Source organism: Penicilliopsis zonata (assembly GCF_001890105.1).
Source record: "Penicilliopsis zonata CBS 506.65 unplaced genomic scaffold ASPZOscaffold_1, whole genome shotgun sequence".
NCBI classification, from domain to species: Eukaryota; Fungi; Ascomycota; class Eurotiomycetes; order Eurotiales; family Aspergillaceae; genus Penicilliopsis; species Penicilliopsis zonata.
This window is the reverse complement of record NW_019208911.1, coordinates 1,777,054-1,800,544: the sequence shown is the minus strand read 5'-3', so window position 1 is coordinate 1,800,544 and position 23,491 is coordinate 1,777,054. Positions and strand designations below refer to the sequence as shown.

Below are 23,491 nucleotides of genomic sequence, written 5' to 3'. Positions count from 1 at the left end.
CTCTTAAACAAGAATTCAAATGATATAGGTCAGGCGTTCGGCCTGCTGAAGTTTTGCTCGGGTGCCACCCATCAACCCCAGTGCTTCTTCTGTCTCTTCCATTTCGATGTCGTCGGCGTTTCCACCTGCAACAGCAGCATTTGATCTTTGCAGGATGATCCGCAAAGCAAGGGCTAGAAGCGCAACCAAAGCCATAAAAAATGAGCACGTCGCCATACCTTGCACATACCATGGTCCGTTACTTTGCGGGTACAGTCGTGTGCCTAGAATAGGCCCGAACTGACCGATGACGTTCATGATAACGACACTGGTGCCTTTGCCTTCTTTGGCAATGCGGTTGTCCATCGACCAGGTGATGATCAAGACGATGCAAGAGAAAAAGCCTGAGACGGCAGGGTAGACGCAGATGTAACGGATGAAAGTATGTACCGCCGGGGACATATGCGCATGAAAATAGCCAGTCGCTGCAATGACAAAGTAGGCGAATGATGAGAGTAAACCATGGATAATCAGATAGGTGCTCCGAGACCTGGAGCGGTCCGACATGAATGCTGTAAGTAGTACCACGATGAACGCAACTAGATAAGGGGGGGCTGAAAGGGCCTGTGACTGGAGAGATGAATAGCCCATACTGTGATTCAAATCAGCAAGATAGCAACTTGTATGGTTTCATTGATTAGATATACTTACTCCTTAAGGATGGTAGGGAGGAAGACCGGCATTGAGCTAAAAGCGACATTGCAACTAAAGTACATGAACTACAAAACAACCGTTAGCATATCATTATTGAAGGGAAAGAATCGAAAGTGCCATACCGCCATAAGATAGCATTTAGGGTCTCTCAATGCTCTCGCAACCTCTTTCCAGTTGAACCCTCCCGACCGGGCGCCGTGGATATCTTTCTTGGCCTCTTCTAGTCTCAGGCCAGCGATTCTTCGCTGTCGTGGAGAGAGAAATCGAGCGCGCCCGGGGGAATCAGGAATGAGGACCCATGCAAAGAAAGCGACAGCCACGCTGGGAAACCCCTCAACTAAGAAGAGCATACGCCATGGTGAGATGGGCCCCTGACTGCTTAATCTGACAATCAGCCAGGCCAGACTGCTGGCAAAGGAGGTAGCCAAGGGCGCCGCTGAGATGAACAATCCGATCCTAAAGGCAAGCTCTTCACGCTTGTAGAAATGAGACAAATAGAAAGGCACGCCTGGACCGAATGCCGCTTCAGCGAAACCGAGCAAGGCCCGAAGGAACATCAGGGTGCCAAACGATGTCGCCAGCGACTGGAGCGAGGCTGCGAGCCCCCATCCACACACGCACAGCGAGATGTAAATGTGCGGCGGAACAACCTGGTACATGAGCGTCATCCACTCGAACAGGATGTAAGTGACATAAAAGATGGTCAGTAGCCACTCATACTGCGAAGACGACAGAGGCAGTTCTTCCGACAGCCCGGCTATCTTTGCGTTTCCAATATCTGAAACACACACACAAAAGATTTAGCAAATTTCCCGAGTCAAACAAAGGACCAGAATCGCAAAGCCTACTTGAACGGTCCAGGAAGGAAAGCAGATAGAGAAAAGCGAGGAACGGAACCAGCTGCCGGTCAAACCGTTTGACGACCTCCTTTTCTTCAGCTGTGGTCCAAACCAACGCGGAAGAAGCACCGCCTCCTCCTCCTCCTCTTCTCGAGATAAATTCCTGGAATTGCATCTGCTCCTCGTCGGCCTGGTCGTCGTCAGTCTTGGCGTTGTCTTCATCCAGGAAACTGGCTATCTCCGCCTGGTCATCCTCATCCAGGTCCCCAAAATCAGTCTTCAACGCCAGCTTCCCGGCATAGGGATTCGAGGGACTGCCTGGATGATAATACCCTGCCTCGGATCGATTGGAATCGGGCGTCAGTTGAGCTCCAGCAGCCGACGACGACGACGCCGACGAAGACCCGTTCTCCGCCAAGGAGGAAACGGGACACCCTGGCGGCAGGGGATGAAGAGAGGCCATTATTATCCAACTCAGTAAATCATAATTAAATTAGAAAACAAACAGAAGCTTAATATCAATTGTAGCAAGGACAGTTGAGGTCGAAAACAGATTCTCCCCCTTGAACACTTTTAGAACCTTGAAAGTCGGCGCGTCCTATTCTGTATATGGTTAGTGTCCAAACCACCCCTGCTGTTAAGACTTCCTATCTTCTTCAGTCTACTACTACATACCAGTAACTACCTACCTAAGGTACATCAGGTAATTAGTTCAAGTTACTATATATCCTTCTACAGCCTTCGCACATACATATTCGTTCTTTAACTGACAGAAAACCGGTTGCCTTCGCTGGGAAAGGTGGTATCTCTGAAACGCGCAAAGATGTCTCCGATCCATCCGAGAAGAGCTTTGCATGGAAGAGCAGCAGAGACTTGGAAAAGACAAGCGCAGAGGAAGTCATAAGCTGGAGGCTAGATCACCGCACCCTCTCATCAACATTAATGTATTGTCTGCACTAAAGAGAGCCACGAGTCCACTGCTTGTTTCCGGCCCTCGAGACACATCTGTGAAGAAGTACGGTGAGTGGCAAAAACCAAATGTTGCCAATTATACTTAAGATCAGGTCGAGAAAGTGAAGGGGCCGATGCCCGTTTTCGAGGTGGTCGGAAAGAGGGGCCCCGGTGTTAAGTCGTTTTGTCGCAAGTAGTAAAACGTTGCGATAACAGTTCGAACACATGGATGACAGCGCAGGACGCATCGATATATCTATCAGCTTCCGTTTATGCCTTTTGCCCAGCGAGTGTGTATTTCGAACGAGCGCCTTTCTTCACCCTTCATACGTTCAAGACCCTGTTTCCTGAGCTCCGAGAAGAATTTCAAGGCAGCCTCATATGTGTCAGGGTGTGTCCAACCATCTCTCTTCACCAGGTCTTCAATGCTGTCAAAGAAATCTGCAACATCATTCCAACCCTCTGCATCAACCAGATGGCTATCTAATTCTTTCTGCGTGAAGTGATATGGGCAGTCGCCTTGGATACCAAGCTCATCCCAGTACCTGGACAAACAGTCAGCAGCCATCAGTTAAGTAGAAGTTAATCTATGAAGAAAGCACCTTTCCACGTTTATGAGCGCCGCTCGAAAAGAGACAATGTCATCGTCCCACGTGTTCCCCGCCAATTCAATAGGAAGACGCCTTGTTTTCCCATGATCTAAATGGAATGCTCTTGCAAGGTCGGGATTGCGTCTTTCGGATTCCATGAGATAAAGTTGGAAGAGCGTGGACTTGAATATCTTGCGTTTAACCTGAGATTGTTCTGCAGGGTCAAGACTATTAAAATTGTCGGGTCGTTTTAGTAGAATGCTACCTTGGTAGTCAACAAGAGGAGATGGCTGGGCTTGAAGAAAGAGTGGACCAGCCCATAAGCCTTGCCAATCAATCACAGCGGTGACATGACTATCATCCACAAAGATGTTAGAGGAGTGAAGGTCTGCATGCCATAGTATTGAGCGAATCAGAGAGGAGTCAATGTCCACAAGAGAAGGCGCAATCTTGAGATATTTCTCCAGCAGTTGTAGATGCGCTTGTGGATCATTTTGAGCTGCCGAAACCAACCTCACGTCACTTGGTGGCTTTGGAACGGCATGATGAGTGATCCACTCCTTTTCACGCCTACCTACACATAGCGAGTAATCCCTGGCATTGTCCCCTGGGGGCAGTCAGGAGGGAAGACTCATATAGAGCACGAGAAGACTTACATGGACCCCGTGAGATAGTCATCGCAGAACGCTCCTTCTTCCAAAACTCTCTGTCAACAGAAGGCCCGATTGTAAATCGTTTTGATACTTGCTTTTTGAATTCGATGGGAGCCTCGCTAGTGATTCTGGCTGGTACTGCACCTGGTACTGCATCCTTCGCAAAATATATGCTTCCGTAACTTGCAACCAATGAATGAGCCCAGATACGTAGAGGTGGACGAGAAAGAAACGTACTGGGAAAATGATAAAGACAGCAATTTTGTCTCTATAGTCACAATCTCCCTCATGATGGAGAGTTTCGAATCCGGATTCAGATCGTCCCACAACAACGCAAGTTGTGTTCCGGCTGCTTCTTCCATGATGATATATTCCGAGCCCACAGGGTTGGAGGATGTAGCGCTCCATCCTATCACTTTAGGAATGGGGATCTGGAGGAAGTCTCGAGCCTTGTAGACAGATAAGAAGCCATCTCTTTCTTGTATCTAACCACGACAGGAAGAACTTACAAATTCCATGGTAGCAACTTCAGAAGCAGTCGTATAAAAAGGGGGACCGGAATTTGGATTTGGGATCCGCGCCAGCACGGTTTTGCCATCATTCATAAGTAGACGAAAGACTTTGTTAAATCCTCCCTCTGCCAGCTTTGTCATTGAGATACAGACCTCTGAACCTGCTGCTTTGGCTGCTGACATTTGAAGCTCAGCAACATCGAAAACCCTGTATCTATCTTGAAGCTGTTTTTCTTCATCCCAGAGCCATCGCCCACTCGTATAGCGAAAGAAGTGTTCGAAGTCGGGGTTGGGCGTGGTCGTTTTGCAGGAGAGAGTACTTAACGTACGAACAGCAGTACGGCTTCTGGGACAGCAGAAAGTAGGGCTTTGCAAGACAAGGTGAGGCGATGAAAGGAAAGAGGTACGCATTCGCAGTTGTGTGGGACACTTCGCTTGTCGGAGGATCGAAAGAACAGGGCGTTCTACTTCGCGACTCATCGTGTCGGTGAGAGACACTATTGTTGGTAGACAACTAGTTTTAGATGGTCATTTCGAGATAAGAAGGGCTATTTTTGGGACTTGAAAGCAGAGATCGACAGCTTATCCTAATACAGACAGTGTTTGGTGCTAGGATTTAGGAAATAATTAAGAGATGAACAAGGGGGAACTCTGCTTTTGCTGTAGAACTGATTGAAAGAGGTGGAATAGATATCCTTCTAGAAGCGTCTCGCTTACAAGGGACAACCTTAAGTTCTGGTCCTCCTGACAACACAACAACAGAATCCGCGGCCATTGGAAACAAACCCATTAAGCTGGGGACCAGACAAAAAAGATAACAGTTCCAGCGATAGTTCCAGACTGCCAATATGAACTCACCCTTAAGGACGATAGCTGTCTAAGCAGCGTCTGGGCCTGTTGATCCTGGCTCCCGGATCGAAGGACCGCTCCCGACCACCAGCCATCTGGGTGGCCTTCTTCTTCGCGAGGTCAAAGTAGTATTCTATCTCCGGGAGCATGTCATGGTCGAGGAGCCCCTTGTCACGCAGCCAGATCATGGCGTTCTCGGCGGTGTCGCGCAGAAAACGGGCGCTCTGCACGGTGATGAGTCCATTGCGTTCGTGCTCGCGGTACTCGTCTCGGGCGTTGGTGAAGACCCTGAGCATCGTGGCGAGCCTGTCGCTGTTCGCAGTGTCGGCGGTGCTCGCTGCCCGCTTCATCGCCTTGATCCTATGTCTTCTGCCGCGGCGACGTCTTGCAGTCCGGGTGGATGTCGTGATAGTGGTGTGATGTGCTTCAACTTGAACTATTACTGTAAGATCATGCTATAGCAAATAGAAAGAGAAGACGAAAAGAAGAAGATAAAAACTGACCAGGTAAAGTGTTGACCAGACGAGTGTAGCTATTTACATTATCAACGGGGAGCAGAACCTCGCCGGCCCGAGTCGCCATAAGAAATTCAGCCAGGTACAACTCGTAGGCTCCGATGGTGGTCGCATGTGAAGAAGCCTCGTTGTAGAAGAGCTTGTAGAGCGCCTTGTCGTAGACGCTGACCTGGCCGGCCTCCCAGTCTTGCACGCGGGCACGCACGATGCCGCAGTACCGCTCGACAACCATCGCCAGCGCCCAGTGGTGGTCTCCATGGTCGAGGATCTGCTGCAGCGTGCCGCTGGCTTTCTCGATCAGACCGTACTTGTGGACCAGCAAGTCGACTGCTGCATCGCGCGGATCGACGATGGGCCCAGTAGCAGGAGGAGGGGAACTGGTCTCTCTAGGGCTTTCGTTCATGAATAGAATCAGGTCTGAGGTCTGGATAGACATGCTGGAGGTGTGTAATGTAAGGAAAGATACTAAAGATGGAGTAGATAGGATAGGAAAGACCACAGCTAAAGTGTGCTGGCCATTGGTAAAGAAAGAGTGTAATAAAGAGGGAGAGCTGCTGTCGGAGCTGTTATAAAAGCTGAGTGGAAGCTGAAGTGAGAGCAATCTCGCTTTTGCGCAAGACAAACATCACCTGTCAGTGTTGGGTCAAGAGTATCTACATAATATCTTTCTTTGAAGATACTAGGGGATTGGAATAGGTTGATTGTTGAGATAGTCTATAATACACGATATCCTGAATGTCCAGCATTCCCTAATCATAACTAGACCGAGTTCAATTTCTCTGCTCCCAGAGCGTCTTCACTTCGTTCACTAGGACAGATACTTGGCTGCCCTCGCCATCTCCAACGCAGTCCTTCCACACCCCTCCATCTCGCACACACCACACCTTCTCATCCACCCGGACGGTGCAGCTGGTCTTCACCGACAGCGCGGCACTATGCAGTGCACTCTCTCGGAGCAGCGCGATCCCGCTGATCGGCTTATCGGCGCGGTGCGAGGGCGAGTAATCATCGTCCACATCGTCATCCTGCTGGCTAGCACACTGGTTCAGTGCATCAAAGTCAATCCCGTGCTCCAGTGCGCACCCCTCAACCAGCTCCCGGCTGGGAATATTCGAGTATGACTTAACGAGACAGTTGGCGAAGCCCAGGGACCGGATCGTCGGGGTGCGTTGCTGGTCGCCTGTCTCAACGAGAGCCGAGTCGGAGGCTGCGGTTCCTTTCGGCTGTGGAGGGAAGGGCAAATTCGCCGCGCAGAGGAGGAGCATGTCGCCGATACACTCGGAGGGACCATGTTTGCATATAACTTCGGAGCTTTGGTTCGATACACTGGGAATGATAAGCTTAGGCTTCTCAACTTGTTGTGCGAAGGGTGAAAGTGATTGTACTCACCTAGCAATCATTGATAGCTGAAACTCAACCTTGTCGCTGATCTGCTCCATGGCAGGAACAATCAACTGCTGCAAACAGTCCCTCGCATCGGGGCACTTGCTCATGATGTGCGCCTCCAGCGGAATCTTGGTCGTCGAGGCCTTCGTGTGGCCATTGTAGAGAGCCTCCTCCGGTGTGAGGTACGAGGGCAGGCGGCCTTCCGTGACTGCAAACCGATTCACGCACACGTACAGGCCGAAACAGAGCAACAGGGCGATGGCCGTCCGGCGGAGGAGCCGGGTAATGACACGGTCGCGCCGGGGAAATATCGACCCCTGACCGCCCTCCGGGATATTCAGGGCGAATTTCTCCATCTGTGATGGTATCGTTGCTGTTTCTGAGTCGAAATGTATTCACTCGAGGAGAAACCAGATCGTTGTTGAGCCGGGGAGGCGGAGGTCAGAGCTGATGAGGTGGGATTGTCGTCATTCGAGTGCGCTATGGTGGAGTGATTTGCGGCCTGAGGCAGAGATTATTTGTGTCACATTATGGGCTACACAGTGATATACCACCACATCAAGAATACTACATAACTACAGGCACTGCCAGGTAGTAGGAACTACGAAGACATGATTACAGACACTCGATACTATACTTATGGCCTTCTTACATCCGAGATCGGAGTATTGAAAGCATGCTCTGTAGCAAGGCTTATTTATGTAGTATGCCCTCGAATACGCATTAGCTATTATTTATCAGATGATGCCACCGGAAATTCGTTATTATTGCACGGGACAGTGGGTCTCTAGATCTAGGTTGTTGTCATAGCTAGTTATCAACTAGTTAACGGTATTTATGTTGTATTTATATAGTTAGTATGTACTGGTTACATATTACATACTACATAGAATGCGGAACTGCTCCGAAGTGTTATTGTAGCCAGTTAGTAGTTAGATTATTCGGAAGTCGGCAATGCTCCGTACGATATGCCACAAAAACAGTTTAGACTGTCTATTCACTCTTGGTATGACGCGGCCTGCCTTGAACACGGAGTGCATAATGTATGGCGTGTCGCATATGGGATAGTTCTTAGGTAGATTATACGGAGGACTTGCGGCGGATCTTGTTGGAATGCAACGTAGATACGAGTGCCGGTTTGTAAATGACTAGGATCTGCTGATATCATCATCACTACTTCATAGGGATAGCTGATCTTAACCCTATGAGAAGCATAGAAAGGCTTATCAGTGTATCTGACTTTGCATTGTTGCCCTGGAAATACGACAATGTATGGTTTTTCCAACGAACACACGCCATTATTCTGTCTTCTTGCAGTGCCGATGTAGTATGTAGTTAGTATAATATAACTTCTCAAGCTTTACCAACACCCAACAGGGCGTCAGCTGGTAAATTGACGGGTAAGCGACGAATGGCTTTGGACACGGGGAAAGTACCCCCGTCAGCAAAAGAAGTTCCAAGTAGCCGAGGTTTTCAGTGATGTACCTAGCTGAGCGTCCCCAGGAGGTCGATCAGTACACATCTCTGGTAAGATTAGGATTCATTTAGTGTATAACTCTATCATTCGACCATCGCGTGACCCAACTCACATGGCGAATGAGTAACAGCTGCCCTGGTTGCAAAGGCATCGGATCCGACGGGATCAGTAGTGAGGGACTAGGTACCAGTGCCCACCAGTCGGATCGAGAATACACAGGGCTTCTCGCCAGTTCGGAAGGCCGGACGGATGCTTGGAAGCTAGCGGGCTCAGATATTCGGGACGATGCACGGAGGACGGCGCTGATGGTCATGAATTGCACCAAGCCAACCATCGGGACCGCCAGACCCGACCCACTGGGAGGATGTTCCCATAACCTTGAATATGGAGTATGGAGCCTGGACTCAAGTCCGTATGGAGTACTGCGTAGTTATGGAGTACCTCGTATACGAGGGGAGGGAGAACAAGAGTAGCCAGTGAGGATAGGCCCGAAGATCTGTAGGGATAGCAAGCCCATTGAAGTCTCAACCACCAACCATTACTTACGGAGGAATTATCACCTGGTGAGTTATCCAACCAGTTCTCATCACAGAGCCTCACACGCATGGCCGGGGGATACTGGGGAGGGGAGGAAACCAGCAGGCGACAGCCGAACGATGAATCTAGAGGTGAACGACACCGATCGAGAGGCATCTAAAGTTAAATAACGGTCAGTCCACATCATTCAAAAACACATTGGATGCAGTTCAAGACCACTCAACCGTCGAATTATTCTCTATTCAGCTTCAGCTGTGTCGACGACGTTGACCGTCATAACTCATAACAACGTAAACTCCACTCAGTGGGCCGGGTCAGTCAAACCAAGGCCTCCCAGGGACAGTGCCCACTGCAAAGACCCCGTCCACACTGGCATCCTCTCTGCCGCGTCAGGACCTTGGCCGTGCCCGTTTCAGACCAGAGCCCTGGAGATATCAAGTCCTGCGTCGGGCGAACCAGAGAAGGCGGGCCCAAGAGAGCAGCTGCTCCGTACCAGCACAGCGTCACATCGGGCTTCACGCCTCATGCGCCGATGGTCGCATTTGCTCTCCAGAGAGCTGGAGCCCACCTGCGATCCCCCTCCTTTTGTCAGTCAGCCTGCACTCTCGTCTTCCCTCTTTTCTCTTCGCGTTCAAATAAGTCCTGCCGACCGTGTGGCAGACCGTGTGTGAGGGGAGCGTTAACTCGGAGCAGCACGACGACATCATCCCTGCTTTCCCCTCCCCAGACCAAAAACGATCTGGACTAGCGCTCCAGGCGATCTATAGCCCTACGGTACGTACAGCCCCTCCAAGACGGCTTCTGGATTGCGTGGGATTCCCTGTTCTTGTTGTCTACCGATGGGGAATCCCCTCGTTGCTCGTCAAGGATGTGTTTACCATGCCCTTGCATTCTGGCAATGTTGTTTGTTGAAAGGGGATCGTCGTCGGACCGCGTTTATCGCTTTTCCACCTCGGCAAAATTGTTGACGATTGAAATGAGGAAAACAATTCACTGACTGGGTTGGTTCTGGAATAGCAGATCTCCTCGCAGTATATTTTTCCTTCGCGTGAGACGAATCCGGCTTCAATTTCACGGCGTCTCGATCCCTTTCGTCGATGTCGCCCAATTGACCACCACCCACCAACTTCTTGCCTTCCTCCTCCCTACGTTGCATTTCCTCCCTCGTGGATATTTGATAAAGTGAGAGAGACCCTTTACGGCGAATACTACTGTGGGATCTACGGCCAGAAAAAAACCGTTGTATCACGCCGAGAGGAGCCGTCTCGCAGTGAGGTCGTGTTTGAAGCCGACTGGAGAAGATAGACGTCTGGCTAGCGAAGCAACATCACAATGGTTCCTATCAAGCATATCGACGGCGAGAATGATCCAGATGAGGATCACGAACCCCTGGGCGATGAGCAGAGCGAGGATGATACTGGCTCCGAACTCGACCCCGTGGAGCAGGAGAAGCTGGAGCATGATCGCGAGGTCAATGAGTTTTTCGCGGCCATCACCCTTAGCGAGGCGACGCTGTATAAACTGGCTCGTCGCTTTTCGAAGGTGTATCGTGAGTTGGCGCTCAAGTCGGAGCAGCAGTTCCTGCCGACTCCCGTGACGAACCTACCCAGCGGAAACGAGACTGGACGCTACCTTGCAATTGACGTCGGCGGAAGTAACCTGAGAGTCGCCTTTATCGAGTTACTGGGCGAAGCAGCAGACTCTGATATCCGGTCCGCCGATGCATCTGAGCGATCGCAGGATACGCTCCGCAAGGCCCAGAGACAGCGGGTCAAGCGTACCCTCGAAAAGGCCTGGCCGATTGGCGAACATTTGAAAATGGACAAGGCAGACGATCTGTTTGCCTGGATTGGAGACTGCATCGCCGAGGTGGTTGCCGACAGCCTGACTTCGGATGCTACCAGAGGCAACATCCCTGCAGAGCTGGACATGGGTATTACCTTCAGTTTCCCCATCATGCAGGAGTCGCTTGCCGAGGCCACCCTCATGCCCATGGGCAAGGGCTTTGCCATCACCTCGGACCTGAACCTGCGCAAGATCCTGCTCAATGGATACGAAAAGCATACCCGTCGCCCGGATGAAGACGAACCCTCGAGTAAGCGCCGCAAGCTGTTCGCCCTGCCCAAGCTGAAGATTGCCGCCATCACCAATGATACCGTTGCCACCCTGGCGTCGTTGGCTTATTCCGTCAAATCCCTGCCCAACAGTCGCGTGGCTATGGGGATCATTGTCGGAACTGGCTGCAACGCGACGATCCCCATGAAGCTCAGCGATCTGCACGAGGACAAGGCGAAACAAGTCAGTGCCCGCCACCCAGACGCGCAGGAAACCATCATCAATACCGAGTGGACCATTTCCGGTGCGTCGGCTCCCCTTCGCGAACTTGGCATCATCACCAAATGGGACGAGGAGCTGGATCGTGCCTGTGCCCGGCCCGGCTTCCAGCCCTTCGAGTACATGACCGGAGGCCGATACATTGGCGAGCTTATCCGCCTGATTCTATTCGACTACCTGACCACCGTTGTCGGCGTCACCAAGAAAGAGTTGCCCGCCAACCTGATCCAGGAGTACACCCTGACGACCAATTACATCTCCGACCGGGTAGCTCGCGCTCGCTCCGACCAAGATCTGGCAGAGGAGCTGCGCCGTTCGCTGCCACCCCCAGAGAGCAGCGAGTGGTCCTGGGATTCCAGAACCGCCCGGGCGTTCCGCAAGATCGCCAGTGCCGTGCAGCAACGCTCGGCGGGCCTGATTGCAGCCGCGGTCGTGGGCCTGCTTGCTTGCACCCGTGAAATCGAGCTGAAAGTGGAGAGCAACGGTAACACCCCGGAGCAGTCGGACACCGTCCAGAGCGGTTTCTTCGACCATGCTGCCGTTCAGTCCCCGCTGGCAGCTAGCAACGGTTTCCATGGCCTGGTCGTCCCCGTCCTTTCCCCAGCCCCGGCCGACTGGCAGTCTGGCCCGGAAGAGCTCGTCGTCGCCTACACGGGCGGCATTATCCAGAACTACCCCAATTTCAAAGAGACCTGCCAGCTGTACATCGATCGGCTGATTATGCGGACTGGCCCCCAGCGCAGCGGGAGGTCCGTCTTCCTCCGCGAAGCCTCGGATGGTGGCATCATCGGCGCAGGTGTGCTGGCTGGTATGGTTGTCGGCCATTAAATCCAAAAAAAAAAGTCTTGGATTCACCATTCGGCCCGATGGTACCGTACCCTATATGAATGACCTATTAATTTGTGATATTAATGACTTTATGTATGTTGCATGCTCTGGTTTCCCATCTGCTCTTTCTGCCTTAACGCGATTTAATCCTGTGGTTTTTCTTATCCTTCCCCCATCGCTATACGTTTTCTAATCCTCTTCCTATTCTCTTTCTTATCCATTTATCTTGCCCAGAATAGACTGTCGCTTTGAACTGTTGATCCCATATGCTTTTCTGAGGCCTTTCCATACCTCACCTAACTTTTTCCTTTGCTTCCCTTGTTTGTCTGTCTCGCAAGGCTTCATCTCATTTACATCAGTCTTTTATTGCAGGAGTTTTGGGGCCTGTTTTCCACATATTTGCGAGGGCATGGTATCAAGGGAGTCATGCCTATATAACCTGTCGAGCGACCCAGCTAAAAAACTACGGTGGCGTACGTGTGGAATTTATTGGATGCAAAATTGAGATTGAAGACTGAGATTCAATAGCACATTTCTTCTGATCATCTCTTAACCTATAACTTTCGCATAGATTTTGACTGTTTGCCTCTTGACGACACTGAGAAAGGGTGACCCTGTGCTGCTATGTAGTTACTTTAGCTCGGGCTCTGCCGAGATTCTTCCTATCAAGAGGGATACCGAGCCAGGTCGTACACAATCTGCCAACGATCCCCGTCCGGCTGCTGCTGGGCTGGCGTGACGCCTCCTCCCTGGAAGATAGCGGAGGTAAAGCCCCGGACTCGCTGTGTGAGGTATCCACGCATCGTGAGTTCCCATGCACATTTCGCGCCGCGCGATCTGAGCACGCGCACAAGCTCGGGAAAGTTGCGGAAGGCTTCTGCCGCGTGAGGCGGTGGCCCGAGTTGCCATTGGTGATAATCGTGCGACTCATCGCCGTGTTTGCGAGTCGCGAGGGTCTCCAGGTGTTCGCGCCGGCTCTTTTCCGCGGCGGATAGCGCATGGTCCAGTGCCGTGATGGGCGGGGACTTGAGAGGATTGAGCTCGTTGATACGCGCGGCGAGACCGAGGTCAAGCACGAGGAGGGTCGTTTTCAGCTTGCCCTTCTCTGCTGTGGCGAAGAGTGCGTGCATGCATCCTGCTGGGTTTCGATTGAGAAAGTGTGTATGATATGTCTGTCGGATGTCTTTGCTTGCCGGATCCACATGGTCAAGGAGTTGATGCATCAGGTCGTGGCTCTGCTGGTCGCTCAACGACTCGTTGCTCGCCACTGCGAAGAACACGTCCTTCCCATCTGTCATGGTGAGTAGCGGATTCGCTCCTTTCTCGAGGAGAAACAATCCGCGGCGGACAGGGTCCCATTTTCCCTGCAAGGCGATGAGCAACGGTGTGGCGCCCCGGCTGGTCTTTTTGTTGATATCGGCAGGCTGAGTATGCGAAAGAAGAACCCGGCAGCACTCCTCAAACTCGTCTGCGGGGTGATATACTGTTGCTAATTTCTGTAAGGGCGTGTCGTCTTCGTATAAACCACGGATATCGACTGCATCCATTGCCGTCACGATCTTCTTAAATGTTCCTATGTAGCCCTGTGGATAAGCAATCCTTGGCCCTCTGGTCGATGCCCAGGAATGCAGGACTTCAAAGAAAAAAAGAAAGTATTAGTAACTTTGCAATCATGTTAATGTCGCAACTTGCTCATACCTGTATCTTGTATCCCTTCCTGAGCCTGTCGAACGTCCGCTCCTACTTCTAAAAGCGCCCAGATCATTCCGGCATCCCACACGCCCGCATCAGCTGCAGCCATAATGGGACTCAACGGTGGCCTTCCCTTATCTAGAGCGTCAATCTCTGCTCCACCCTCATGGACCAGCACGCGGACCAGAGCTGTCATCTTTTCCCGATGCTCCTCCCAGTTGCCGTGTCGGATCCAGTAATGCCAGTCGTGTGCCAAGTATCCATGTCGGTCGGGGAAGTACTTCGTTACGGCATGGAGGATGTTGCGGCCCTTTGCGTCCTGCTGGCGGCCGTTGGCGCCGTGGCCGATCAGAAGGCTTGCGATATCTGATTCACTGAACCAGGCTGTCAGTGCGAGAGGAGTCGTCGACTCATCTGAGCCATGATATGTTGCATTGATGTTGGCACCCAACGCGATGAGGGTGTCTATAGCGGTCGTGTTACGGAAGAAACAGGCCCAGTGGAGGGGAGTGCCGTGCGGGAGCTCAAAGGGACTATTTGTAAGCCAAGGTCAGTTTTTATATAAAGCAGGATTCAGAGATAGAAGAGCCTCACTAGTGGAAGATATTGATCTTTTCTCCGAACTGATCGCTGTTTACGGCCACCGTGGGAATTATAGTTGCATTGACCAGGGCTCCATCTGTCTTGATCAGGCGAGAGGCTATATGTTCGATGGAAGGTTCAGGGATCATGAAAAGCCAGTGCAATGGCGATAACATGCCTCGTTTCGTTCTCTGGGATGCTGTCGCGCCATGATCTAGAAGGTAGTTGATAACGTCGACATGCCCTGCTTGACAGGCCTTGTATAGTGGTGTCTCGCCATTATCATTTAGGACGTCAACTGCCTGCTTCAGATTTATTTCGACCAGAGCTCTGACCGAGTCGAGAGCGCCTATTGCAGCCGCAACGTGAAGCATCGTGTTTCCTTTTGTATCAATAAGCTTGCCCGTTTTCACCCCCCATTTTACAACTTTATCTCTGTCACGAGCAATGTTTAGAGTCTCAATCTTGCGCCCAAATGGATCATCGCAGAAACCACCGCTGTCTCTGAATTTGGCCTTTGCCTTTTCAATTTTGTCTGCACTAATGTGGACGGCAGGGTGTGCAAAGAAATATCCTTCGGAGACAGCCTGCAATGTCCACTCTTCGAGCACAGCCGGCTCGAATTCCGGCTCTTTGCCATGGGCATGCATAATCTGAGCATACACAGCCCTCGCAGGTGAAAACCCAGCCTTTGATGCGCCGGTCAAATACCGAAGAAGACCGTCAAGATGAGCAGCCTTGGAGCCGATGACCTTTTGAGCCATGCCAAAGAGAACTGAACCGGGGAAATCTGGATGATTATCGTCGTTTTCTGCTAGATTATATTGAGATTCAAGCTCGAAGAGCACTGTAGGATCCAGCCTGTACCAGAATAAAGGACCCTTGTTATACATGGGATCTAGAGTACCAACATGCGGCACTGACTTGCTGTTGATTTGAGACAAGGAGAACCTACAATGTTATGATGATGCTCGGGCAATTTTATATCCAGAAAGGTGGCTTACCATGATGCAAACGCTGGATTGTCTGCCTTCAAAAGCCCGGCGCTGGGCAGAGCTCGTGCCCTGGGATCTTCCGTGAGAAGACGTCGGATTGCAGAGTTGATTGTCGAGCGTATCAACGGTGGAAGGCCATCTTGGCTTTTGAGCAACTCAAACGCCTCCTTGGCTACTGCGCTCGGGTCCTTGCCTAACTCTGGTGGGTTTCCGTGTCTGGTGAAGATCGAGAGCAGCGTCAGGCCAAAACTATATGCGTCGAAACGAAGCATAAGCTCGGGCTCGAAGGGGCCGAACTTGCCCTCATTATAATCCGACAGTTCAGGAGCAATCCATGCGGGGGTACCGCGGTAGTCGTTGATCGTAAGTTTGTTTTCGGGCGCGTCCATGTCAACGCAGACGCCAAAGTCGCTCAGCTTTGCGCAAAATGGGACCTTGTCATTGTTGCCCTGGAAGATGAGAACGTTGTCAGGTTTGACATCACCATGAACGATATGCAGACGATGCAAAGCTTCCAACCCGTTGGCGATATCTAGACCTAACTGGTATTTCACATCGAATGGCTTGGGACCTAGCATCGCTTCATTCTCGGCTTCGAGGAAGTCAGAAAGCGACATTATCGCGGCTTCCATGAACAGCACTGGTACCGGAGTATCAGCGAAGGGAAAATCATATCCCCATGCAACTAGACTGACGATATTTCGATTATTCCGGAGCATCGGATTCCCCAGTGCAAGTAGTTCAAGTTCCAGGGTGCGGAGCTGGAGACGATACTCAGAACCGGCTGCGAACCGTTGGCCTTGCTTGTACGAAATGGGCACATTGACTCGTTTGATAACGAGGCCTTCGTTGCCCATGTATCCCATGCCCGGTTTATCCTTGTACACGGTGAACTGGGACCCGGCGCCTATCTTTACGGCCCTCGTCTTGAGGTTGACAGCTTTCAACAGGCGAGGGCCATCAATTCCGGTTTGGGCAAGGATACTCGTGAACTGCGAGACAGTACTCAGGATTTGTGCATCGCCATTGCGAGTAGACGTAATCTTAGTACTGAGTAGATCAGTCGATGAAAAAGAGGAGATAGTAAGACTGCCAAGCGTAGCCGTGGAATCATAGTCGATCAGATCAAAGACCTCTTCGTCATCATCACCATTAGCATCATCATCATCGTTGTATTCATTGTCGAAATATGGGTTAATGAGATCATGACCATCTCTGCTGCTGTCGCTATCGCTATCACTATCCGCCATGGATGATGCTCTTAGGGATGTAAGGAGGGTTGGTCTGACTCCAGATGCTCTCGATGATAGATCAAATGACAAGAAATTATGCTGACAGCCCATGATAAGCTGATAATATCTATTTTTATCCGCTGATCATAACTTCTTCGGCTGAGGGACATTTAAATTAAGGACTGCGGGGTTAAAAAAGTCCGTCGTTTCATTGCTGACGCCTAGCTGAGGGAAGTCGATCCGTATCTCGAGCTGAAGAAGACGCAAATAAACCCATATCATCAGTAGCAACCAACGACAATATGGACATCTATGGCACTGCAGTCACTGTTATCACGCAGGTTTACCAGGTCACTGTCTTCATTCAGGGAGTTATCTCCGATATCAAGTCATTCGATGAGGATAGAGCAGAAATCAGGCTCAAACTTCAGCTTCAGCTGTCGACGCTGTATTTTTTCCGCGAGAGCTTCTTCAACCCAGAGCAAGGGTTGATGCTGCCAGGGAAACTGCCAACATGGGTTGCAAATACCGTGACGGGTCTGCTGGAGCAGATGAGAGCGGTGCTCGCTGATTATGAGAGAGTAGGCACCAAGTATGGGCTTGTGGACAGTGAGGTAAAGATGGACGACTACAAGCCCGACCAGGTAGAAAACACGAAACGGTCACTTCTGGAACGGGCAAAGAACAAAGCACAGTCCCTGAAGCTCAAGGGAATTGACTGGTCCTTGTTTGATAAGAAGAAGTTGAACAAGATCCTCGAGTCGTACACGGAGTGGACGAAAAGTCTGCAGAACCTGATGCAGCACATGTCACAGGAATCTTTGGCGCACTTCATTCGCGACTCGGCCGGTGCAAAAAGCAGCGGCCTGGAACCTGTGTGGAAACGACAGACACTGGTGGATGCTAAGGCGCCAGATGATTTCCACAGTCTAGAAGGCAAAATCGTTGAAGATAAGGGCACCTCCGGAGATTTCCGTCTGGGTCAATGGTCACACAAAGACACAACGATGCAGGTGGTTGTCGAGTATCACGGCTATGACAGCATGCTACTCAGGGATGATCTGGACCCCGAGGAGATAGAGGAATACAAAGCCCCTCTGCGAAACTTGGCGTGGCTGTTGCAGAATTCCACATTTTCAGACACTGAAGCGAGCACAGAGGAGACGCTAAGCCAGCCGAAGATTTACGCACTGGAATGTCTTGGATTCATCGATCAGCCTGAAAATGAGCGCAGTGTCCTCCTCTATAAGCTTCCCTCGGTTCATAAGGGAGGTGAGGTCGATTCTAAGCTAGTGTCACTACACGATTTCATCAATGCAGTTGATCCAAAGACAAAGCGACCACTGAAACCTTCATTGAATGACCGCTTCAACATAGCCCACTGTCTGGCCTTGACGGTTCTGAATGTGCACGGCTCCCGTTGGGTGCATAAGAATATCTGGAGCAAAGGCGTCTTGCTTTTTAATAATGCGGACAGCGTCACCGCCTCTGATGTTGAACATGCGACAGATAGAGATTATAGCCAGAAAGCCAGGCGTCGAATGCTTGCCTACCTAGGTGACTGGGGCTTTGCTCGCTCGTTGCAGCAGGGTACCGACATGCGCAGTGATTTTGAAATTGAACCAAATCTATACCGACATCCTGAGCGCCAAGGCCGGCCAACGCGCCAGTTTGCCAGAATTCACGATATCTATGCTCTAGGCGTGGTTCTCCTTGAGATTGGGTCTTGGATGACAATATCCAAATTGATGGCCGGTACAATTAGGGATTCGGAGAAAAGTGGAAGACTGCCCAAAGCGAAGCGTGTCCGAGAGCAGTTCGTGAGCTGGGCAACTCATCAAATTTCCAAGGAGATAGGGGAGAGTTACGCCAAAGCCGTTGTCGCATGTTTGGAGGGGTCCTTTCGAAATGGAAGCGATATGGAACTCTCGCTGGATTTCAGCGAAAAGGTCGTTAATGTTCTCGCCCGGGGGGTGAATATATAAATGTGCCATCGATCATGCCCGAAGGAAAATATAGCTGCTGAATTCACTATTTGTCGTTTTTTGCTGAAAATTGTTGACTAGACTGCCCATGGGCTTTCGTCTGTCGGTCTTCATCGTAACACGCTCATTCCAAACTGCTTCTGGGAGAGAAAGAGTGACATAACCACACTTGAGGGAGTGGTTTGTTAAATCAAGCGAAACATGTTATCTCGAACACCCCTTTTCATAGCTGTAGGTTTCCCATCTTCATATTCGATGCCAGAGGCACCGCCTCCACCCGACATCTGCTCCAGACGCTCACGCAACTCAGCGTCTGCTTCAGCGACGGTTTTTGTCTTACTAAGAATTTGATGCTTCCCTGTACTTCCATTTTCCATCTCACCAGACTTTGACTCATCAACATTGACTATATTGCATCGCTATTAGACATATGTGTAAACAAAACTCTCGGGGTAATAACAAACCTGCCTTCGAAGGTGACGGTTTCTCGAACGAGGATAGAAGCCGAGTAGAAGATATAAATATTGACCGAGCACTTGGGCTCCGAATAATCTGAGTACAGAGCTTGATGGCCATTGTGTGCTTAGTAAAAATGGCTCCAGGTTGCGCCAGCTTGAAGATATGTAGAATCATTTCCAGTTTGACGTCAATAAATATTATGCACCTGCAAATTAGTAAGCAGTTACATAAATAGTTAATGAACCCACTAACCCTAACCAGTTAGACTGTATCTGTTAGTCAGCATCATGTGACGGAGGCGTGGGTGGCAGGTGCCTATCAGTATCTCACGACTTGAAACATCCATCATCTTCAGTTGCCCCTCGTCGCTTCTGGAAATCGGCACGATGGCGTCACAGTCATACTATGAACTCTACCGAGGAAGCAGGTACTGCTCCCTGACTGGATTTCGGTTCGGACAGGCAGACTGACGTGTTGCTTTAGTATTGGGCTCTCCCTGACCGATACGCTGGACGATCTAATCAACGATGGTCGCATTGAGCCGCAGCTCGCTATGAAGATCTTGTCGACTTTCGACCGAGTCATCACAGAAGTCCTGGCGGATAACGTGCGTGCCAGGTTGACCTTCAAGGTAATGCTGTCCATGTCCATTACGTGACGTCCGTCCTCGGGGGGGTTCCCCGCCTGGTTGATTCTAGATGCTAACACCTCTCTCTCTCTACTCTAACAGGGCCACCTAGATACGTATCGCTTCTGCGACGAAGTCTGGACCTTCCTAATCAAGGATGTCACCTTCAAACTCGATAACCAGTCTACGGTACAGGCGGACAAGGTGAAGATCGTGAGCTGCAATAGCAAGCGCCCGGGCGAGACGTAGACGGCTGCCATGATGTAACGATATATTCCTTCTACTTCATTCACCAGGCGTTCGATTCTTGCTATTCTTGCTCTTCAGCAGGACCAAGGTTGCTCATGGATAAAGTTGAATCGGCTCTCACGAGTCACTGTTTTGCCGGCGTTTGGGGTTGTACCATCTAGCAAATATACTGCAGCTTTTCATATTAAAAATCAGATACCCACTACAAACTAAAACAAAAGTAGGATCTTTCTAATAACAATCTACTATAATATAGAAAATTCCGTGGGCGACGATCAACTCGTCCATTGTAGTCTTGGAGGTGCCGCTGCCTTCTGGGCCCGCGTGCGGAACTTGCGTCACTCAACTATTTTGTCGATCTCAACCTGGTGACTGTATCCGCACCAACGCTTTGAGCGAGGGGTTTTTGTCTGAAGAGGGATTATTGTTTCGCCCTCATCATGCCTCGAACTCTGCCATGGCTCACTGGTAGCGATGGAAAACGCGTGAAGAGCGAATCGACACCGCGCCCAAATCGCGGCCAGTCGGAGACTGCTATCAAAAACGAAAGCAAGCCGACAGCTGACGCAATACCTGCACCGGAGACGGAAAAGAGAGATTTCTTCAGATCCTGTATGTCTGCCAACGATATCATAATCAAGACCCAGTTATTGACATGTACTCTTCGAAGCGCAAACCCCTCCCACGTCCCCCATCCAACGATGCCCATCCGAAGAGTCGGTGCAGCCACCACACCCTGTACTCTGAGATTCTAATAGGGTGTACAGATTTCTCCTAGAAGGATTAGACCACGATGATATATATATAATGGTTGAAGATGAGTTCTACACAGTGGCCCAGTCCTTCACGCAACACCTCCACTATGCAGAATATGTTCGGAGGAAGAAAGAAGCCAAACTGCAGAATGCAGACGCGATCAAAAATATAGAACGGCCTACGGATGGAGTCACAGCTATGACGCAAGAAACCATATCAAGGAAAGAAGCCGAGGCACTCAAAGCTCGTCAGAAGGCTGATTTGGAGCACATACATGGCAAACGACCACGGACGGATTCCGAAAACGAAGAGATTGCGGGCAACGAAGACGAGGATGATGATTCCATGTGGCTTGGGACACATCTTCATGATCTTATGATGAGTCCCCGTAAGACTCGCTCGCTGGTTGGACTTCAGGGAATCAAATCTGCCACTCGAGCCGCCGCGGGGTATGTTCAGCCGTCTGGCCCTGCAGCAGCTCTGTCCGACCTGCCAGCTCGCTCCGTCTCACACCGGAATGATTTGGACCGAATCCATACGGACGTTGAGGCTGAAACCGACGCGGATGACGACCTTAACATTCAACATGTTAAGACGGTGCCAAGAGCGATACTTCCCCCGAAGTCTACCTCTGTACGTCGATCGACGACTGCCTACAGTACGCCTTTACGGTCTGGAATAGGAGTTGGGGTGCTAAAAGCCCCGAACAGAGGAGATAGCGCTAGGAGTATCAAATCTGAAACCATAGACACGCCTTCTATTGGAACAGGTACACGGGTAAATGAAAAGCTTCATATGAATGCGAGACACGGTACTCCGACCGCATTTAGATCAAAGATTGACTCTCTTTTCGATGATCTCGATGACTCTCCAGCGCAAAGCACACCCAGCCATTCGGGTCATGGCTCAAAAATTTCGACGCCAGCCCCTGGCCCAACTCCTAGCAAGACCCTGGGAACGAAAAAGTCGCGGCTTCAAGATGTGCCGACATTTCTGTGACAAGCGCCAGTTGGTATCTATACCGAGTATTCAGATAGTCTATCTGGAAGGAGCGCATCTCATGCTGACAAGCCAAAACCGCGTCGCTATATGAGGAGCTGAGATTCAGATGCAATTTGAGGGTTTGCTATTACTGACTGACCAAGCGTGCACTCTATGCAAGCTCGATTTCGGGAACGACCTGGTTGATTTTGATGCTCATCCTTCGTACATGCTGCTTGATTTTCTCCCGGGTCGATGGTCTGCGCTCTATCGAGCCGGATACCTGGTCCTCCCCATCCTTCATGAGACCACGGCTATCATGGGATGTTAGCGTGCTGCAAGATGGTCAGAAACGTCTTCATAAATAACAGTGACTCGCACGGCATGACTGACTCGGCGTCTGAGAAAAAGGCCGGCATATTTTCCTTTCTAAAATTCGTCGGAGGTCCCTACAACAAGATATGTCAGTCTTGACTTTGAATAGAAGCAAGAAGACAAACTATGAAGGCTTTAGTAGCTCACAATTTCAATGATCCTGGGTGCCGCGCTCTTTTGAAAGGGCGACTTGACGAATCGAACGATTTGACGGAAACACTCCATGTCTTTCGCTGAGATGGGAGAAGGCCGCTGATGTCCTTTTTATATGACTGACTGCACCACGGTCTATTCTATACAGTGTAGTAAACGCGTTTCAAGGAAAGTGACCGTCAAGGGATATCAAAACGCTGGTTCAAAACAATGCAATGACAGAGGAGCGATTTATATCAAAACGAGGGACCAAGTTGGCAGAAAGACACAATAGAAGAGAGAAATAAAACGAATGACTGAATGTGCAAAAATGCGCTATGACATGGGTGAATGTATCCCGCTGAATGGGAAGAAAGGAAAGAAGGAGGGGGAGCAAAATAAGGTCTCATGCCAGTGAACTGACATCTTATATATGGATGGATACGAGGCGTTATTTGCCTAGAATTCTTCGTCTGATAAAGGCCTCGCCCGTGCGCCAGATGTCAATCGCCGTCCAACGAGGGCTGTGCCATGTCTGTGACACATTCCTTTGGCAAGCGCAGCGGGTACGGGTTTTCCCTGGGTAACTGGACTTGGACTCGCCCTTTCACTGACCTTGCAAAGAAAGAGCCAGGAAGAAGAAATAAAGAAAAGAGGAAGAAGAAACAAAGGCCGCCCCTTTGTCGTTGGAGCCTTGTCTTCGATGGACTCTGCTCCCGTGCATCGCAGGAGAAATCATGACGACAGCTAAGAGAGCCAGACCCTGGCCCAGCTCTTCCCAGGCTATTGTTGCCTACCAGGGCTACTCCGTACTGGACGTTAGATGGCCCCAGGTATGTGTACCAGGGTGTGAACACGCAGACTGGCCCGTTACTGAACCAGGCGCATGCTGGCATGCCTCAATGGCTTGGGAATCGATCCAGCTGACAGGGGAACGCGATCTGCTTTTCTTCCATGCATGTTCCCTCTGGCCAACAGCACGAAGGCCTGCTAGTTTTTGTTACACATGATTGGTTTCTACTGCCCATATCTCGGGAAGCCGCAGGCCAGATCGGCGCGCATTTCCTCTTTCTGTTTCAATAAAGAGGAGAGACATGAAAGGCAAAGGGGGGAGAGACCAAAAAAAGAATAGGATGAGTATCCCTTTTCTTTAGCTATGAGGATCTACGAATACGAGAGTCTTTCCCTGTTCGAGTCGGAGCATATAGCCAGTCCATGCATGTGCGTTTTGCACTTTTTGGAGTAAAGTCCCCTTTGTTCC

The 23,491-nt window shown here is 50.5% G+C and overlaps 11 protein-coding genes across 11 annotated transcripts; 4 read left to right on the top strand and 7 right to left on the bottom strand.

Annotated features, from left to right (window-relative positions):
* Window positions 1-15: 15 nt before the first annotated feature.
* ASPZODRAFT_55979 (hypothetical protein) lies at window positions 16-1,707 on the bottom strand (the record flags this gene model as incomplete). Its single annotated transcript, XM_022728579.1, has 4 exons — window positions 16-631; window positions 691-758; window positions 816-1,471; window positions 1,542-1,707. 4 exons carry the CDS (start codon window positions 1,705-1,707, stop codon window positions 16-18), a joined length of 1,506 nt encoding a protein of 501 aa, XP_022585665.1.
* An 881-nt stretch (window positions 1,708-2,588) lies between these two features.
* Window positions 2,589-4,976, bottom strand: ASPZODRAFT_327067 (hypothetical protein). The gene is made up of 5 exons (XM_022728246.1): window positions 4,236-4,976; window positions 3,964-4,175; window positions 3,730-3,908; window positions 3,086-3,680; window positions 2,589-3,028 (listed from the first exon to the last, which is right to left on the bottom strand). The coding sequence occupies exons 1-5, from the start codon at window positions 4,716-4,718 to the stop codon at window positions 2,743-2,745; spliced, it is 1,755 nt and encodes a 584-aa protein (XP_022585664.1). The 5' UTR covers window positions 4,719-4,976; the 3' UTR covers window positions 2,589-2,742.
* Window positions 4,977-5,098: 122 nt separating this feature from the next.
* Window positions 5,099-6,038, bottom strand: ASPZODRAFT_11995 (hypothetical protein; the record flags this gene model as incomplete). Its single annotated transcript, XM_022721236.1, has 2 exons — window positions 5,099-5,523; window positions 5,591-6,038. 2 exons carry the CDS (start codon window positions 6,036-6,038, stop codon window positions 5,099-5,101), a joined length of 873 nt encoding a protein of 290 aa, XP_022585663.1.
* A 323-nt stretch (window positions 6,039-6,361) lies between these two features.
* ASPZODRAFT_127176 (hypothetical protein) lies at window positions 6,362-7,575 on the bottom strand. The gene is made up of 2 exons (XM_022721676.1): window positions 6,992-7,575; window positions 6,362-6,928 (listed from the first exon to the last, which is right to left on the bottom strand). Exons 1-2 carry the CDS (start codon window positions 7,342-7,344, stop codon window positions 6,373-6,375), a joined length of 909 nt encoding a protein of 302 aa, XP_022585662.1. The 5' UTR covers window positions 7,345-7,575; the 3' UTR covers window positions 6,362-6,372.
* A 2,759-nt stretch (window positions 7,576-10,334) lies between these two features.
* On the top strand, window positions 10,335-12,164 carry ASPZODRAFT_57467 (hypothetical protein; the record flags this gene model as incomplete). Its single annotated transcript, XM_022728684.1, has 1 exon — window positions 10,335-12,164. The coding sequence occupies one exon, from the start codon at window positions 10,335-10,337 to the stop codon at window positions 12,162-12,164; it is 1,830 nt and encodes a 609-aa protein (XP_022585661.1).
* Window positions 12,165-12,829: 665 nt separating this feature from the next.
* Window positions 12,830-16,683, bottom strand: ASPZODRAFT_55425 (hypothetical protein; the record flags this gene model as incomplete). The annotated part of the gene is made up of 4 exons (XM_022728542.1): window positions 12,830-13,797; window positions 13,863-14,389; window positions 14,451-15,389; window positions 15,443-16,683. The coding sequence occupies 4 exons, from the start codon at window positions 16,681-16,683 to the stop codon at window positions 12,830-12,832; spliced, it is 3,675 nt and encodes a 1,224-aa protein (XP_022585660.1).
* Window positions 16,684-16,967: 284 nt separating this feature from the next.
* Window positions 16,968-18,650, top strand: ASPZODRAFT_11991 (hypothetical protein; the record flags this gene model as incomplete). Its single annotated transcript, XM_022721235.1, has 1 exon — window positions 16,968-18,650. One exon carries the CDS (start codon window positions 16,968-16,970, stop codon window positions 18,648-18,650), a length of 1,683 nt encoding a protein of 560 aa, XP_022585659.1.
* A 185-nt stretch (window positions 18,651-18,835) lies between these two features.
* ASPZODRAFT_138260 (hypothetical protein) lies at window positions 18,836-19,226 on the bottom strand (the record flags this gene model as incomplete). Its single annotated transcript, XM_022724435.1, has 2 exons — window positions 18,836-19,056; window positions 19,115-19,226. The coding sequence occupies 2 exons, from the start codon at window positions 19,224-19,226 to the stop codon at window positions 18,836-18,838; spliced, it is 333 nt and encodes a 110-aa protein (XP_022585658.1).
* Window positions 19,227-19,495: 269 nt separating this feature from the next.
* On the top strand, window positions 19,496-20,189 carry ASPZODRAFT_87172 (hypothetical protein; the record flags this gene model as incomplete). The annotated part of the gene is made up of 3 exons (XM_022730294.1): window positions 19,496-19,536; window positions 19,593-19,740; window positions 19,840-20,189. The coding sequence occupies 3 exons, from the start codon at window positions 19,496-19,498 to the stop codon at window positions 19,984-19,986; spliced, it is 336 nt and encodes a 111-aa protein (XP_022585657.1). The 3' UTR covers window positions 19,987-20,189.
* Window positions 20,190-20,426: 237 nt separating this feature from the next.
* Window positions 20,427-21,741, top strand: ASPZODRAFT_11989 (hypothetical protein; the record flags this gene model as incomplete). Its single annotated transcript, XM_022721234.1, has 4 exons — window positions 20,427-20,598; window positions 20,657-20,702; window positions 20,754-21,400; window positions 21,617-21,741. 4 exons carry the CDS (start codon window positions 20,427-20,429, stop codon window positions 21,739-21,741), a joined length of 990 nt encoding a protein of 329 aa, XP_022585656.1.
* ASPZODRAFT_127170 (hypothetical protein) lies at window positions 21,426-22,696 on the bottom strand. The gene is made up of 3 exons (XM_022721675.1): window positions 22,246-22,696; window positions 22,117-22,172; window positions 21,426-22,058 (listed from the first exon to the last, which is right to left on the bottom strand). Exons 1-3 carry the CDS (start codon window positions 22,321-22,323, stop codon window positions 21,896-21,898), a joined length of 297 nt encoding a protein of 98 aa, XP_022585655.1. The 5' UTR covers window positions 22,324-22,696; the 3' UTR covers window positions 21,426-21,895.
* Window positions 22,697-23,491: the final 795 nt, after the last annotated feature.